We start from the raw sequence: 15,723 nt of genomic DNA, 5'->3' as shown, positions 1-15,723 counted from the left end.
ACTGGACCAAAAAAAAAAAAAAAAAAAAAAAAAAAAACCTGTTGGATTATTTGATTAGCTCTTTTTTGTGGCATAGTTGGCAGTGAAGTGTGAATATCTTTCATATGTAAGCTTAACATATTACAATTGAGAAATCCTACTGTTGAGCATTTATGGAAGTGTCAAATTCCAGCAAATCTCCTCATGTAAAATTGCAGGTTTTATCACAGGTATTTTCATCTTAGCAATAGATAAGAAATTTAATATTCAGTGGCTGAGACTTTTGATACTATGAGGATTGTAGGACATTTTCCCTCCACACTATTATTTGCCAACAACTTAAGACTTTAATGGTCTTTGATGCTAAGAAAACTTTCTAAGAAAACCAAACTAGGATTTTTTTAAATTGGTATGAAAACAAATTATATATATTTTCCTTTTCAGAAAAACAAGTTTAATATATATATATATACATATATATGTATGTGTATATATGTGTGTGTATGTGTGTGTGTGTGTGAGCATGATATACGAAAGGAATCCTTCACATCCATCCCAGGGGACCTCGCAGAGGCAGGCAGGCACAGGACAAAGATTATTACAAGGTTTATTAGAGGGGCCATATTTCCCCCAAGAGGGAGCACATGGCACCTGTCCCTATATAGGTGGGGGGGGGGAGGGAGGGAAGTGAGGGAAGTGAGTATTCAGGTCGGTCTGAGTAGAGAGAGGGAGTGGTCAGCTGTAGGGCCGGAATTCTTGGGCAGGGAGGAGCTCAGGTATGGGTGGAGCTGAGGACCAAAGGTGGTCATAATTTTGTTTAGAAATGTATACCTTCTCTATAGCTAAGAAGAAACCTCATGATTATCATAATTCTTTGCCCCACGAGTAGATGATGGCTAACCATTGATTTTATTGCTCACCAAGACTGGAGTCTATAATAACTAAGATAGAGTATTTACTTACTTATTTACATGCAGACATCAACAGATGCTATCAGACTCCTTCTGTGACGGAGATTTAGTAACTAACCAAAGTTCACCTGGTTCCTACTATATCATAAAGTTCACAGTCTAACAGAGATTAGAGATGTTAAGTAATCATACAAAGACAAAATCCTAAAGTAGTACAGGGGTCCCTGTAAGGCAAATCTAATCAGGAAGGTCTAGGAGAGGTAGTGAGATAGTGATGTTTGAGTTGAGATTTAAGAATGAATTTGATTTAAGTGAGATCTTACTGAGCAGACTGGACAGGGCTGGCATGTTCAAAGGCACACAGACACACCAGGGCTGCTGGATCAAAGGCAGATTTGCACATCACCTGCTCCCCATCTCTGCTCATCACCCTTCTAAGAGAGCAAAAACTAGGGCCCCAATCCCAGTGCAACTTGGAAGATGATTGGCACAGGTTTTTCCATCAGGATAAGCTCCCAGGACCACAGTCCTAGGACCCAATCTCGAGGTTGATCAGAAGTGACCCTGGTCTGCACTGTGCTGCAGCCTGTTTCCATGGTGCTTAGCAGCAAGGCCAACCTCTTTTCTGGGAGTGCAGCCCACAGTTGTCTTGGTTATCCCTCCCTCCTGCTTGGCATACACAGAGAGAATGGTGAGTTAAAGGGACCCTTTCTTTCCCAGTGAGCAGAGCACTAGAGTGGATACTGCCCTGGAGGTAATTCATGTGTTGGATCCAGGGGAAGTGACTCTGGAGGGTGAGGTTCATGTCAGGGCCAGGTAGAATGAAAAAGATGAAAAGAAGAAAAAGAGTAAAAAACAAGGGGATGGAAATTTAGGGAATAGAAGGATTACATGAGGGTTTGGGGGGTATTTTTTTAAGCAAAATTTATGCTATATTCTTCAGAATGGTGACCTTTCATTTGTACTCAGGACTGCATCTTTAAAAATTCAACTTACGTCTAATAAGTTATTTTAAAAGATTATGAATGATCCTAAATAATGAAAGAAAAGATTAATAAGACAAATTTGCTCTGACATGAACAACCATCTGCTTGACGTGAAATATATCAAATGAAGTAGTGGATAAATTTAAAGTGTTGAGGAGCACATTTTTGTTTGAGATAGAGAATGGATTAATGAGTGAATTGACATTTAAGTGAACATTTTTGTATACCAGTTAACCTTTTAAGATGTGGCTTTATTTAATCACAGACATGCAATTAACCTTTATTTTTATGTATCTTTTTAAGGAATTATTGTTTCCTGGTAGCTAACGTTCCTTCTTAAAAATGTATTTATTGGCAAGTTTTATTGGTGTGATTGTTCCTTAGGTATTAGCATATTGGTTTTGATTAAAACATTTTACTCTGGTTATAAGACACATGTGTTTAGTTTCCATTGGCTTTAGTGCAAATTTAAGTTGCTAAGTTTATTGTTGAATCTTGAGTTCTGTGCATAAAAATCAGTGAATTTTGTACTGACTGAAAGGCAAATTGGTCATCCAGTTATGAGCTGGATAATGTCATATAACTTAATTACCATAATCCTTCACGTTCTACTTACAGTACTAACTGTCATCCTTTTAGACCCAACTAAAAGTTCATTTCTTTACTTTTTCAGAAACCCACCTTTCAGTACTACCCTGATTCATGGTCTTTTTTTGTTTGTTTGTTTCTCCCAACTTTTCTGTGATTACTTTTCCCTCTTTTTCTCTTTCTCTCTGTCTTTTGCTTCTTGCTTTCTGAAGCCATGTCCCTGAACCTGAGGATTATGTATGCTCTCCTGATGACTGGTAAGCTGTGTGGACGCTTCTGTCCCATGGATGTCTTTAAACAGTTTGTGTCTTCCTGTTTTGTTAGACAAATTACACTACTTTTGAAAGAAGCATTGCTTAGCAGATTGGGTGATGATGCTCTGACGTAGATTATTTATTGAAATCTGTTGAGTGTCCTTGATTTCATATTCAATAACCTGTCTAAACATTTAATACAAAACTGGTTTCATGTGACATTTTTTTTGTAGCTCAGCACTGCCCCCTTCTGCCCCCGTGGCTCTCTGCAGCTACAGAACAGAATGCTTGACACATGGCCTAGATAGGGAAATTTCCTTTTATAGTTCTCGTCTTACGAAGTCTCTTCAGAGGCTAAAAAGTGAATATTTTTAATGAAATTAAGTGAGATTATTTCATGTAGTCATTTAATAAATTCAAATTAATGACATTTATTTACTTCAATAAATTAAAGCAAAGATTTAACAGAACTTTTTCAGTAAACCTCATAATTCATATCATTACTGAGGGAGGCATTTGCTTGATTCATATGACAACTGATGTGTTATTTTGTGCTCATGTTAATGTCATGCATTTGGATATCTTACAAGCAACTATAATTTTTAGTAAAATTTAAATACGTAAAAACAGCATGTTTAGCTGTGTATAATTCAAGTTTAACATTACACAAGTCCCTTTGATGATGTAGTTAAAATTTGACTCAAGATGCTCCTTGATTTATGATGGGTAAGTTTTAAGTTCAACTTTTGTAAACCCAACGCTATTTGTATCTCTTATTATTTATTGCTTCTCTATGGCAGCATGTTTCTATTGATTCTAAGCACTGTTCAGTAGTGTCATTGATGAGTATTTTCTCCAAGAAAGAAAGAAATCACTTTCACTCTATTTTATTTAAGATTGGTATTTTACTTAAAATTGGGTAGGAATGTGAAAAAATGGCATTAAGATATCCTATTTTCAGTAGAGAGTTCTGTGTTTGCAAAATGAAGACTACACTTGTTCCTATTCTCCCAGTTCCTGTGATACATTATTTCATACAAAATAGAACATTTCCTAAGCTAGACCACTGCAGGCTGCATGAGTATGTCTCCTGCCTAGGGTGATGGACATGACCAGATGTTTCATAAATTTAATCACTGTTGGAAGAGAGGATGTTATTTTATCTAGATTAATTAACATTTTAAAAATAAATACAACACCCTTTTAGAAATTTTAATATTCTAAACGATGTAACTCCAAATAAAAGAGGGCCAGAATTTTATAACTTGTTGATATATTTCTACTTGTCATTATATATAAACTTAGGTATTATTAAAAAGTAAATATTCTAAAATAAAAACTTTTCTGCCTCTTTAATAAGAATTTTGCACATTCTTAAATCTGACATTTGGTTTTTGTTAGGTTTTTGTATTGTTGTTGGTTTTTTATGCCAGTACTGGGGGGGTCGAATTCAGGGCCTGGTTGATGTCCTTTAACTTTTTTGCTCAAGGCTGGTACTCTACCTCTTGAGCCCTAGTTCTACTTCCAACAGCCTTACTTTTATATACATGTATTTTCCACCTATGCAATTATTACCTGTAGACCTGAAAAGATGAAGGAACAATCATTACTTGAGTTTCTATTTGGTCCTGAGTCATGTGAATGTTGACCTCAGACCCCACTTTGGAGGGGTCCTCTATTATTAACTCGACAGGGAGAATATGGATGAGTAGTACTTACATCATTAGGAAATTTTGAAGATCAAATAACTACTGTTTTTAAAATGCTTAGAAGAGTGTTTAGACTTAGTAAGCCCACAGAGTACTACCTCTACTTGATTTCACTCTTCATCCCATAGCACTTTTTGTGGGCCTCAATTAATTGTACAAAAGTATTCCATTTTAACATGTCCATTTATGTCAGGATCATTTTAAAGTTGATAAAATTTAGGTAGAGACTCTGGTAAGTAATTTGTCCACAGAGAATACAAGCTGCAGAGTCCAGAGTTAAAATTTGGTCTAGCCCAGGCATAAAGTATAAGCTAGTTATATTACATTGTATGGATTTTGGAATGTTAAGAGTACCTGCTTTTAGAGCACAAGATAGTCTTGCACCTTCAAAAATCATTCTCTTTTTCTAGTGATTTCCTTTAGCATTCTCAATCTTAAATGTATTTCAGTAAGTTTCTGGTATTATTGAACAAGTACAAGTACAGAGGTAAAATTTTGACTGACTCGAAGAAAGTTAGTATAGAGAACAGAAGGACCCACAGTTTTTCACATTCGTGCATCTGGCATTTGCCCAATCTCATCCAATTGGTTTTTATGCAAAGGAAAGCAAAGTCATCAGGTGTAATCCTGGTCGAATCCTGTTCCAGGCATGTTCCAGGCATCCAGATGTATTTTATGCTCCTGGGCATCAGGAGCACAGTGTAGATGACTCTGTAAATCACAACTACAGCTCTGAACATGTGCTCCAGGCCAGCTACTCCATAGCTTCAACTTTCAGCATGAGGCTCCTTGGATTCTAAATGTAAAGCCTGTGAGCTGTATGTATTTTACGGCTGTACCTGAATTAGTATTCACTACAAAAGTGTCGTTATGATGGCTCACCCCTATAATCCTAGCTACTCAGGATGCTGAGATCTGAGGATTGCAGTTCAAAGCCAGACAGAGCAATTCAACACCAAATAGCCAGAAGTAGAGCTGTGTCTCAAGTGGTAGAGTGCTAGCTATGAGGAAAAATAAAGCTCAGAGACAGCTCCCAGGCTGTCAGTTTTAAAGGCAAACATGTAGTACATTATCAAACAGATTTTGTTGACATTAAAAGTAGTCAGATGGTGACTGTATTTCTGCTGTTAAATATTAATATATTTAATATATTTACAATTAATATATTTACAATTTGCAGAGATAAAATTACGTCATAACCAGCTGCAGCTTACTCCAAAATTGTATTTTTCATATCATCACTAATAACTATCAGCTAGCAAATAACCTCACAGATAAATTCCTTTCTATTAAAGACCCCTTACTCTCTACATTGATAAAAATATTTAGAGTATAAAGAAAAACAGTCTTTTTCAACCTCCACGTAGCTAAAAGAAATGCTTATTTTTCCAGCACTGTTTCCTTAACAGTTTTTCTCTTTCCTTAACGTTTCTTGTGGAAAATCTTAAGCATAAACAGTAAAGAGGAAATATGCCATTGCTAGCTTCAATAATACACACCCAAGCCGAATTTCAGTGCATCTTTGTCTTTCCCCCATGATTATTTTGAAGCATATCCCACATAACATATAATTTAGGGTTTGATTAACTATCTAATATAGTTCCCTAGTATACCTTCTGGCAATTTATTAAGTAAATTATAATGGTGATGTCTCTCCAGAAAGATTACTTTTAAAAATGTTCTGTGCTTAGTCATTTGTGGTTTTATTATTCAGATAGTATGATTTTCTGTTCTCCAGTCATTTATTTTCTTGTTTCATTCTGGCCTATAATTATATGTGAAGTGAAAGGTATTTTATTCTGAGGCAAGGGCTAGCTTCACTAAAACATTTTTCCGGGTGTGACCATACAATAATGAGATCTAACACATCTAAATTAGCATTTGTCTTCAAAGCAGTCCCCTTGGCGGGTAATTTATTTATCCAGTGATGCAGCCTTTCAGAGAATGTTTTTGGATTGCCTCGTTTGTAATTGCCTTCAGAAATACTTTGAGTCACACAGAAAGCCAGGTCTCATTACTTTGGTCAAAACCAGTGTCTAGCAAAGAATATTATTGCATTTAAACACTAATGTACATTTTTGGATTTAACTCTGAAGGCCAAGACGCATGACAAAAAAGTTAAATTTCCCAGCCAGGAATTCTGATTTGAAATCAATGATACCATTGAAAATCATTGCAGACCATGGGCTCAACAGGGCTGGACTTCTAGGGCCAGAGGACCCCCCCCCCCCATAGCACCATAGAGATTCCCCAGGTTGGGGGAAGGGGCCATAGTCCTTCGGTTAGAGAGGGTATTGACTGGGGTCAGGCTGCACTCCTTCACTTGGGGGAACCTCATCCCATTCAGAAAGTTGCACATATCCTGCTGACAACAAGTGCTAGTAAACACCACGGAGGAGTCTCAGCACTGACCAGGACTGGTGTGCTTTGTGGTGACTGTGATCTCATCTAGACAGCTGACCTCGCAAAGTCACAGTGTTGCACTGTGAGTCTAACCAACCAGGTCTGTGAATGGCAGTGTTCAGGAAGATGTTTTTGCATGGGTCAGCCTGAGAGCATTGCACAGCTCTTTACTAAACAGCGGCTGGAGATCCCTCTGTCCAATTGTCGCTATCGGTTTCTCAAAAGAGAAATTCAAGCATGTGCTCTAAATTCCTGCTAGTTATTACCCAGAAGAAGGTTCACCTGACACACCCAGGTACGGCAGTGGGCAGGAGAAAATACGCTCTCCCAGAGTCAGTTAGGAGCCGGTACCTGGTTGTACACAGGGTCTAGAAGACATCATGGCTTTTGCCTGCCCCACATTGGAATTATCAGAAGAAGGCAAAAGAAAAGCTTTCCTCACTCTGTGTGAAGAATGCCAATAGCAAGTTGAGGGCCACAAAGAAAGCCAAGATTGACAGTCTAGTGAATAACTTGCCAAAGAGCAAAACGGGCCAGAAAAGAGCGACAGGTCGAGGCTGTGAAGCCAAGTGGCAGACTTGCACTTGGGGTAGTCCCTGCAAAGATGCCCTGTGCCAAGGACTGAAAGTCACCCCACAAAGCCACACAGGTCTCAGGGCTACACTTCATACCTCCATGAAGACAAGCACTGAGCACATAATTCTGGAAATATAGTTAGTTCTCACTGCAGAAATCAGCAACTGGACCAGGGGAGCAGCCATAGTTATGAGTCGGAGCAGCCTGGGTGCACAGAAGGGAATCTTGAGGTTGGCCTCAAGATTCTTCCCAGAAAACTGTGTCCTTTGACACTTCCCATCATGCACCCTTTACCCATAGTGGCCCTGCAGCTTTGACTTAGACCTTACAACGAGGTTGGAGAAGTAACTGAGGAGAGCACAGGTGTCTTCAAGTCTAGCCAGGAGCACTGCACACACCTGTCCCAGTAACACCTGCCTAGTACAGGACCCACCTCAGCTGCAGCCTGTGGCTAAATGCAAAAGCAGACACAGATGTCCCTTCTAATGTGACTTGATGCTAGGAACAGGCTGTCTCTTTTAGTATCTGTCAGATTGTACTGACATACTGATTTTTCAACATTTCACATCAGAGAATGGCCTTGCTATAAGCATGTGTTTAAAACTACTAAAAGATACATGAAGCAATAGAGAACTTGAATTTTGACATCTTAAAAGTTACCTTTAATTTCTACCCTGGGGGCTGGGAAAGTGGCTCAGTGGTAGAGCGCTTGCCTTGCATGCCTGAGGCCCTGTGTTCGACTCCTCAGCAATACATAAGCAAAAAGAAAAAAGCTGGAAGTGGCGCTGTGGCTCAAGTGGTAGAGCGCTAGCCTTGAGCTAAAGAGTTGAGGGACAGTGCCCAGGCCCAGAGTTCAGGCCCCACGATTGTACCTCCCCCCCAAAAAATAATAATTTCTACCCTGGCTGGGGGGGGTGGTACTGGGGTTTGAATATGAAGTAAAAGCCTTTATCAAAGAATAGAGAAAGGGATATATATCTTAATTATAAATATATGCATCTAAGTGAATTATACATTTATTTGAAAGTTACATTAGTGATAGCAACTGGAATTTACAAAAATAAAAGAATAATTGGTGAGATTAATTAAACATATTCTGTAATTCTTTGGAAAGGAAATAGACTTTGTTGTGGAAGATAGGAATATGAATATTCCTTATCATCTCAGTTTCCTAAAAAGTAAAGCAGAAAATTACAAATAGGAACCATAATACATCTCAATAATTGAAATTTTGTAAAGCCCCAATATAAACTTTTTAATATGTAATAATATTTGTAGGAGAAATGCATGGTAATTTTTCTATCTGAGTGTTGATACGTCAAAGTTCTTGGTTCCCCCCCCCCCCCAGTGTTAAAACTAAACCAATAATACCAATGATAGTTTTGAGAATTAATAGACCACTCCATGTAAAAAAACAAGATGAATTTTATTATAAACATTCTAAGTTTACTCCATTGGTTTGGGGGAGAAATGTATCTCATTGAAGGTGCTGTGTGTGTTCTGTTCCTTCATCCACTATTTTCTTCAGCTGTTTCTTCTTTCTTTCAAGCTTCTGGTTTTAAAATATGATGGTCTTGCTAGCTGACACATAAGCCTTGATAACATTCTATAGAACGCATGAGCTTTCTGGATTGTAATTATTTTTGGTGATATTATTTTTTCCTTGATGAATTCAGAAATTTTTTCCTCCTATGCACAGAAGTTTATATATATATTTTCATTGTACATTTCAAAGATGCCTTTTGTTTTGGCATTCCCACTTACATGTTTCTCTTCCTTTTCCTTTTAATCTCACAAATATATCACCCTGAATCTAATAATAGCTAGATTATAAAGGAAATACCAATACAGTGCATCTAATAATCTGAAGGCAGCAACAACGCTAAAAATACAGAGATGTGATATGCTTATAAATATTTGTGCAGGTATTTGTCAGGGAAAGATATTGATACAAGATGTTAACAGCTTACTCATGTTTTTGTATGTCATATAGCAATAATGAAGTATTTATCACTAATATAACAAGTCATTTAGGCTGAAGTAAAAGGATTAATATTTTATGCTAACTTCATTCATCAGAATTCAAAAAAATGAAAATATGGAAATTGAAGAAATTTACTTCTAGGTGTTACAGAAATTTTGTTATATTAAAAAAAAATCAGGGGCTGGGAAGGTGGCTCAGTGGTAGAGCGCTTGCCTTGCATGCTTGAGGCCCTGGGCTCAATTCCTCAGCACCACATAAGCAAAAAGAAAAAAAGCTGGAAGTGGCGCTGTGGCTCAAGTGGTAGAGCGCTAGCCTTGAGCTAAAGAGCTGAGGGACAGCACCCAGGCCCAGAGTTCAGGTCCCACGACCGGACCCCAAAAAAAAAAAAAAAAATCAGCCAGGTATGAATAGCTCACACTATAATCCTAGCTATTCAGGAGGCTGAGATCATGGTTTGAAACCAGTCTAGACAGAAAGCCAAGAGTCTCTTGTTTCCAATTAATCTACAAAAAAGCTGCAACTGGAGGTGTGGCTCATGTTATAAAACAACAGTTGTGAACAAAGAAAAGCCAAAAGAGAATAAGAGGGTTTGAGTTCAAGCCCCAGTACAGGCGCATTCTCTCTCTCTCTCTCTCTCTCTCTCTCTCTCTCTCTCTCTCTCTCTCTCTCTCTCTCTCACACACACACACACACACACATATTTTAGAATGCTTCAACGTGTCATATGAAACAGCCATGATATCTTATTTAGAAATTCAGGCTGAGTTATATTTGATTCGTCAAAGGCATGCAGGCATAATGGTTTGCTTGATATGAGATTGTTGGCATGGTAGAATGAAGCAGGTTTGCTTTATTCTTCCCCTGCAGGCAGAGCCCACAGACTGCAGATGAGAAGACATTCAGTGATTCGTCATTGCTGGAAAACCTCCAAAATAATCATGTAAGTGACAGAAAACCATTTTCTTCATTAATGGATGGAAACGAATGGATGTTTCTCAACTCTCTTCCATGTTTAGATATTTATTTTCTCAGGATCATTTTAATAATTACCAAAAACCCATTATTGCTAAATCCTTTTCACATGGCTGACATGCATTTGTGGTAGTTGAAAATGTAGTTGTAGTATTATCATTAATCAGTACTCTCGCTTTTCAAAGAGCTTAATTTTAAGTAATTACGGAACCAATTCGTAAGAAGCAATGTTGTTAGCAATCCTGTGTGTGTGTGTGTGTGTGTGTGTGTGTGTGTGTGTGTATGAGTTACTTGGCAATATCCTAAACTAGTGCAAAATCTGTAACAACAACTGAAGATGTCTGCATCCAATGTGAACATATCCTTATGCAGTCACCAATAATTCTTCACTCCATGAGATTAAAGTACCAAGTATTCTGGAATTTAAACAGTTCCTCAATACCACTCAAGCTCGGTATTTCAAAACTTAGATATCATAATCATTACCCAACAGTTTCCATTCTAGCCACAAATGGACTTATTGCCCCTCAGTAGGGCCATATCCCTTGGATCATCAACAAAATATAGCTTCAGGATCCACAAAAACCTCACCCTAATACAGCTCTTCTCACTTGTGTCCTCAGTTTCAGTAAAGTATGCCATAACCTGTCCAATTACTCCTTCTAAGAATTTAAGGCCTATCCTTAGTCTCTCTTTTTTTTCCACTGTCCAGATCTCCTATGAGCCACCAAGCCCTTGTCAGTACTGACAAGTGTCAAGTGTCTGCTATAATTCATTCTCAACATTTTTTCCCTTTGTCTAGACCACAGCAGCCCCAGTGTGGATTTCAGCCATAGCCTCCTAATCAGTTTCCTGGTTTGCCTTTTTCACTCCTCTCCAGTTGTTGCAAATGGTGGACAGAATGATACAATGAGAGTCCAGTCCCTTACCTGCCCTGTACAAGATCACTCTGCCTCCCTCTTCCTGCTCAGAGTTTGGTGATCAGGCCCCCAACCTGGTCTCTACTCTCTCCACCTGAGTTCCTTTTTACCTCTGCCTCCTGAGACCACACTGGCCTTCTTTGATTTTTCTCAAACACGCTTCATTTTCTCCTTCTTCAGAAGCTTTCCAGTTGTAGGCCATTCCTTGCTGCTCTCAGTTCTCTGTGGTCAGCCACATGAATATGTGTTTGTCTCAAGGATCGTTAGACTCCCTGAGACACCTCTTGTGATTTTCCCATATTCTCTTTAGAATCCTTAACACTCAGTAAATAAATCACACTTGTGTTTACTCATGTTCTATCTCCCCAGGAGTCTAAGCTGCCCATGGCTGGAACCATCTCTTAGATAGAACAGTCTCCCAATCTTCTGATTGACCTTTCCATTCATTTTATTTATTTTTTGTTTTTATTTTTTACTCAACATATGTTTGTTGGTTTTTATTTTTTTTAGTATAATTTGAATGACATTCCTTTTCATCAGAAGTTGGACAGGAAGCTGTTTAATTTTAAATATCTGGCTTTTTTTCTTCTATGAACTCTTAGCTCCTTAAAGGAGCTGCTTTTCCAGGCTTAAGGTAAAAGAGTTCATTATACAGGAATTCTCCCCTGTTCTTCTTTTAGTTAAACATGCAGCAGGTTAAGGTTACCATTTTTAGAGATAGGCGGGCAGAGCATTACAAAAAAATCCTGTTATCATTCCCCCCAAAAAGTAAGATCAGATACCTGAGACTTAATTCCTATCTGAAATTATAACCATGCAAGTGGCCATTTTAGAATTTCTCTCCTATCCACAAAGGATAGGATTCATCATCATTTCCCACTGTACTAGCTTTAGTTGACTAGTTCTAGTTGTATAAATGTTCAGAAGGTAAGCTAGGCACCTGTGACTCATGCCTGGGATCCTAGCTCCTCTGGAAGCAGAAATCAGGAAAATTACTGTTTGAGAACCAGCCAGGTTAAAAAAAAAAAAAGTTTATCTCAAAAGCAAAAGTTCGATGTAATGGTATATGCCTTCCATCCTAACTATGTCAAAAAGCATAAATAGAAGAATCACAGTACAAACCAGCCTGGGCAAAAAGTGAGACCCTATCTCATAAATAAACAGAGAAAAAGGGCTAGAGGTTTGGTTCAAGAGGTAAGAGCACCTGCCTCCCAAGTGTGAGGCCCTGAGTTCAACTTTGAGCATTGCCCCACCCTAATTATCTGGAAGGTGAATGAAGAAGTACAAGTTATAGTAATTTGGGTGGAAATATACTTTGTTCATAATACATGTTGGCTCCCTACAACTAATCTCACATTCCAAGCTTTTGTGTGTGTGTGCTGGTCCTGGGGCTAGAACTCAGGGTGTGAGCACTGTCTCTGCTTTTGAGCTCAAGGTTAGTACTCTACCTGCTAAGCCATAGCTCCACTTTGACTCATTCTTTCATGGTTACTTGGAGATAAGAGTCTCATGGACTTTCCTACCCAGGGTTGGCTTCAAACCATGATCCTCAGATCTCTTCCTCAGGCATCAGCTACCAGCACCCAGCCCAAGCTGCATTCTTAAGAGCTAGATGTGAAATAATATAACTATCAGAGTGGTGTTGAAGTGGTTAACTGAAAAGAATTAAAATTTTTGTGTTCCTTTGTCACAGCCAACCGCACCTATCATATGTGAATTTCTTACCATGATGGCAATCTGCCACACAGCAGTACCAGAACGAGAGGGTGAAAAGATCATCTATCAAGCAGCATCTCCAGGTACAAATGAAACCGCCCATGTAGTACTTCTGTGTGGAAAATAGTTCAGGAAATGTAGATTTCAAAATATGTATTTAATATGAAAAGGTTATAAAACAAAATTGTCTTTTTTTAAGTAAAATTTGCATTTACTAATAAGAAAAATCTCACCTTTCAGGATACATGTTAAAATGTATAACAAGATACAGGTCCTTTTTGGTATACAACATGAAGGGAGGTAAATAATAAAATTCATGTGAATGAATATATAATCCTAATTTCCTCCTTTTTAAATAAGTTTATACTAGTTATAAGTACCTTTTTCACAGAAGCAGATAGAACGGGAAGATCTGTGTACCTAGAAATAATGATTTTAGAACACTGATTTTTCCTTTCCTCTTTTAAGAATAATAGCAGGGCGCTTGTTTTCTTTTTGTTTTTTTTTGGGGGGGGGGGCGGTCTGGTCGTGGGGCCTGCACTCTGGGCCTGGGCGCTGTCCCTCAGCTCTTCAGCTCAAGGCTAGTGCTCTACCACTTGAGCCACAGCACCACTTCTGGCTTTTTTTTTTTTTTTGCTTATGTGGTGCTGAGGAATCGAACCCAGGGCCTCAGGCATGCAAGACAAGCGCTCTACCACTGAACCACCTTCCCAGCCCCAGGGTGCTTGTTTTCTATTTAGTTGAGTAAAGTTTTATACACTTTAAGAGATTGCATAAAATATTTATAAATTGAAATATCAATAGTTAACATGTAGGTTTCATTTTCAAAATATGATTAGGTAAAAACCAGTTTGATAACTGAACCTGTTAGGGAGAAGGGTATACATTTGGAAAGGGAAGCACTTTACTTTGACTGTGTAAGCCAGTGTCTGACTTGTACAACATGCTGAACTCCTACAAAGAAAATTTCACATTTCATCTGGTTAGCATAGAATCTATGGTTTGTTTTCTGATTTTTGTTTTGTTTTGTTTTGGGGGTCTTTTTATCCTCCAGTGTCAGTCACAGGGTTATGATTCATAGCCTGGATATTGTCCTTGAGCTTTTGAACTCAAAGATAGCCACAGCTCCACTTATGACTTTTTGGGTTGTTAATGGGAAATAAGAGTGTCATGGACTTTCCTGCTAGGGCTAGCTTTGAACTGTCATCCTCTCAGCTTCCTGAGTAGCTAGGATTACAGGCACCCTGGATTTGTTCCTATGTGTTTTCTTATCCCCACACCCTCTCTTGATCATGAAAAGTCTTTAAGGCAATAATGAAAGTAGTTCATATATAATGAAATATCCATTTTAAGCAATCTTCAATGACTAGTATTAGCTTTTCTGCATTCAACTTTATAGGAAGAAAAGATACAACTTAAGACTATTTTGTGCTATTCATTTGGAGAGAAGTTTCTAGAGAATTTTCTACACTAAGGGGCACTATTCTTTTTAGGTGCTGAGGACTGAACTCAGGGTCTTGCAACTGGTAGCCCTTCCACTGAGCTAAATCTCAACCCTCTAATTGGGTACATGACTAACAGTGAAGCTTACTAGTCAGAAACAGGATGCCAGGGTCTATATGTGTTTCAGAGACTTCAGACTATTATCTTTCGAAGGTTGGGGATGTCTGGCTGTGGGGCAGCATTTGCTTAACATGTACAAGGCCCTGAGTGCAGCCCCTAGCATTTTTTATTTTTTTTTTTTTTATTGTAAAAGTAGTGTACAGAGGGGTTACAGCTACAGGAGTAAGGTAATGAGTACATTTCCTATGGAGCATTGCTACCTCCTCCTTTGTTTTCCCTATCATCCCTTCCCTCCCCACCTCCTCAACTCCCTCCTCCCCCACAACCCCCAGCATTATCAAAAGAAAAAAAAAAAGATTGTTCTCTCATTCCTTTGGCATTTGTGTAGTTTAAAAAGATTTTACTAGCAGGTGCCAGAATGGAAAGACTTTTGATGAAAATGTATTTCATGCTCACATGAGTGTATTTCTCTGTCTCTCCTGTCTCTCGGACTTCCTTCCATCCTGCTCTCCTGAAACAGATGAGGGAGCACTGGTCAGAGCCGCCAAGCAGCTGAACTTCGTCTTCACTGGAAGAACACCTGATTCGGTCATCATCGATTCAGTAAGTTACGCATAATATAAGTTCCTTATTAAACCAAGTGATACATGTGCAGAGCTTCCAAGAAAAGGCTGTTAACTCATCGATTCAGTAAGTTACGCATAATATACGTTCCTTATTAAACCAAGTGATACATGTGCAGAGCTTCCAAGAAAAGGCTGTTAACTTAAGGATCCTAATAAAATAGAAGCCCACCCCCCAATTCTGTCCCCACAAGCAGTCGCCACATTCTCTTCCTCTGTCTGTTTCCTTAAGCATTTATACATCTCACCTCAAGTTGTGTTTCAAGCAGCAGGCTTGCACAGAGATGCCACAAAAGATCACAGCTGAGAGGTTAGGAGGCTTGTGATGAAACTTTATTACTCAGAAAGGAAATGCAGAACCACACGGACATTCTCTACACGCCCACCTAGAAGGCCATAGTGAAAAATATTGACAATACTGACTGCCAAAGAGAATGTGGAACCAGTGAAGCCATTATATATGGGTGTGAATGTGTAACATGGTACAATCCTTTCCTAAAACATTTTTCAAAGTTTTCTAATAATGGCAACCTTACACC

At 38.5% G+C, this 15,723-nt stretch overlaps 1 protein-coding gene across 5 annotated transcripts in view; it reads left to right on the top strand.

Annotated features, from left to right (window-relative positions):
- Atp8a1 (ATPase phospholipid transporting 8A1) overlaps positions 1–15,723 on the top strand; it is a 215,073-nt gene that overhangs the window by 79,320 nt on the left and 120,030 nt on the right. For 4 of the 5 annotated variants that reach the window (XM_042678094.1, XM_042678097.1, XM_042678095.1 and 1 more), the window contains 3 exons: positions 10,258–10,330; positions 12,976–13,081; positions 15,082–15,164. In XM_042678094.1, coding sequence (XP_042534028.1) covers positions 10,258–10,330; positions 12,976–13,081; positions 15,082–15,164 — 262 coding nt within the window. Of the gene's footprint in view, positions 1–2,676; positions 2,722–10,257; positions 10,331–12,975; positions 13,082–15,081; positions 15,165–15,723 lie in introns of all 5 variants that reach the window. The other variant, XM_042678098.1, reaches the window with a different exon arrangement.

This window comes from Dipodomys spectabilis, unplaced genomic scaffold (assembly GCF_019054845.1).
Source record: "Dipodomys spectabilis isolate Male_0828 unplaced genomic scaffold, ASM1905484v1 ptg000043l, whole genome shotgun sequence".
Taxonomy (NCBI): domain Eukaryota; kingdom Metazoa; phylum Chordata; class Mammalia; order Rodentia; family Heteromyidae; genus Dipodomys; species Dipodomys spectabilis.
Note: the sequence above shows the minus strand (reverse complement) of the source record. Positions and strands in the feature narration are given on the sequence as shown.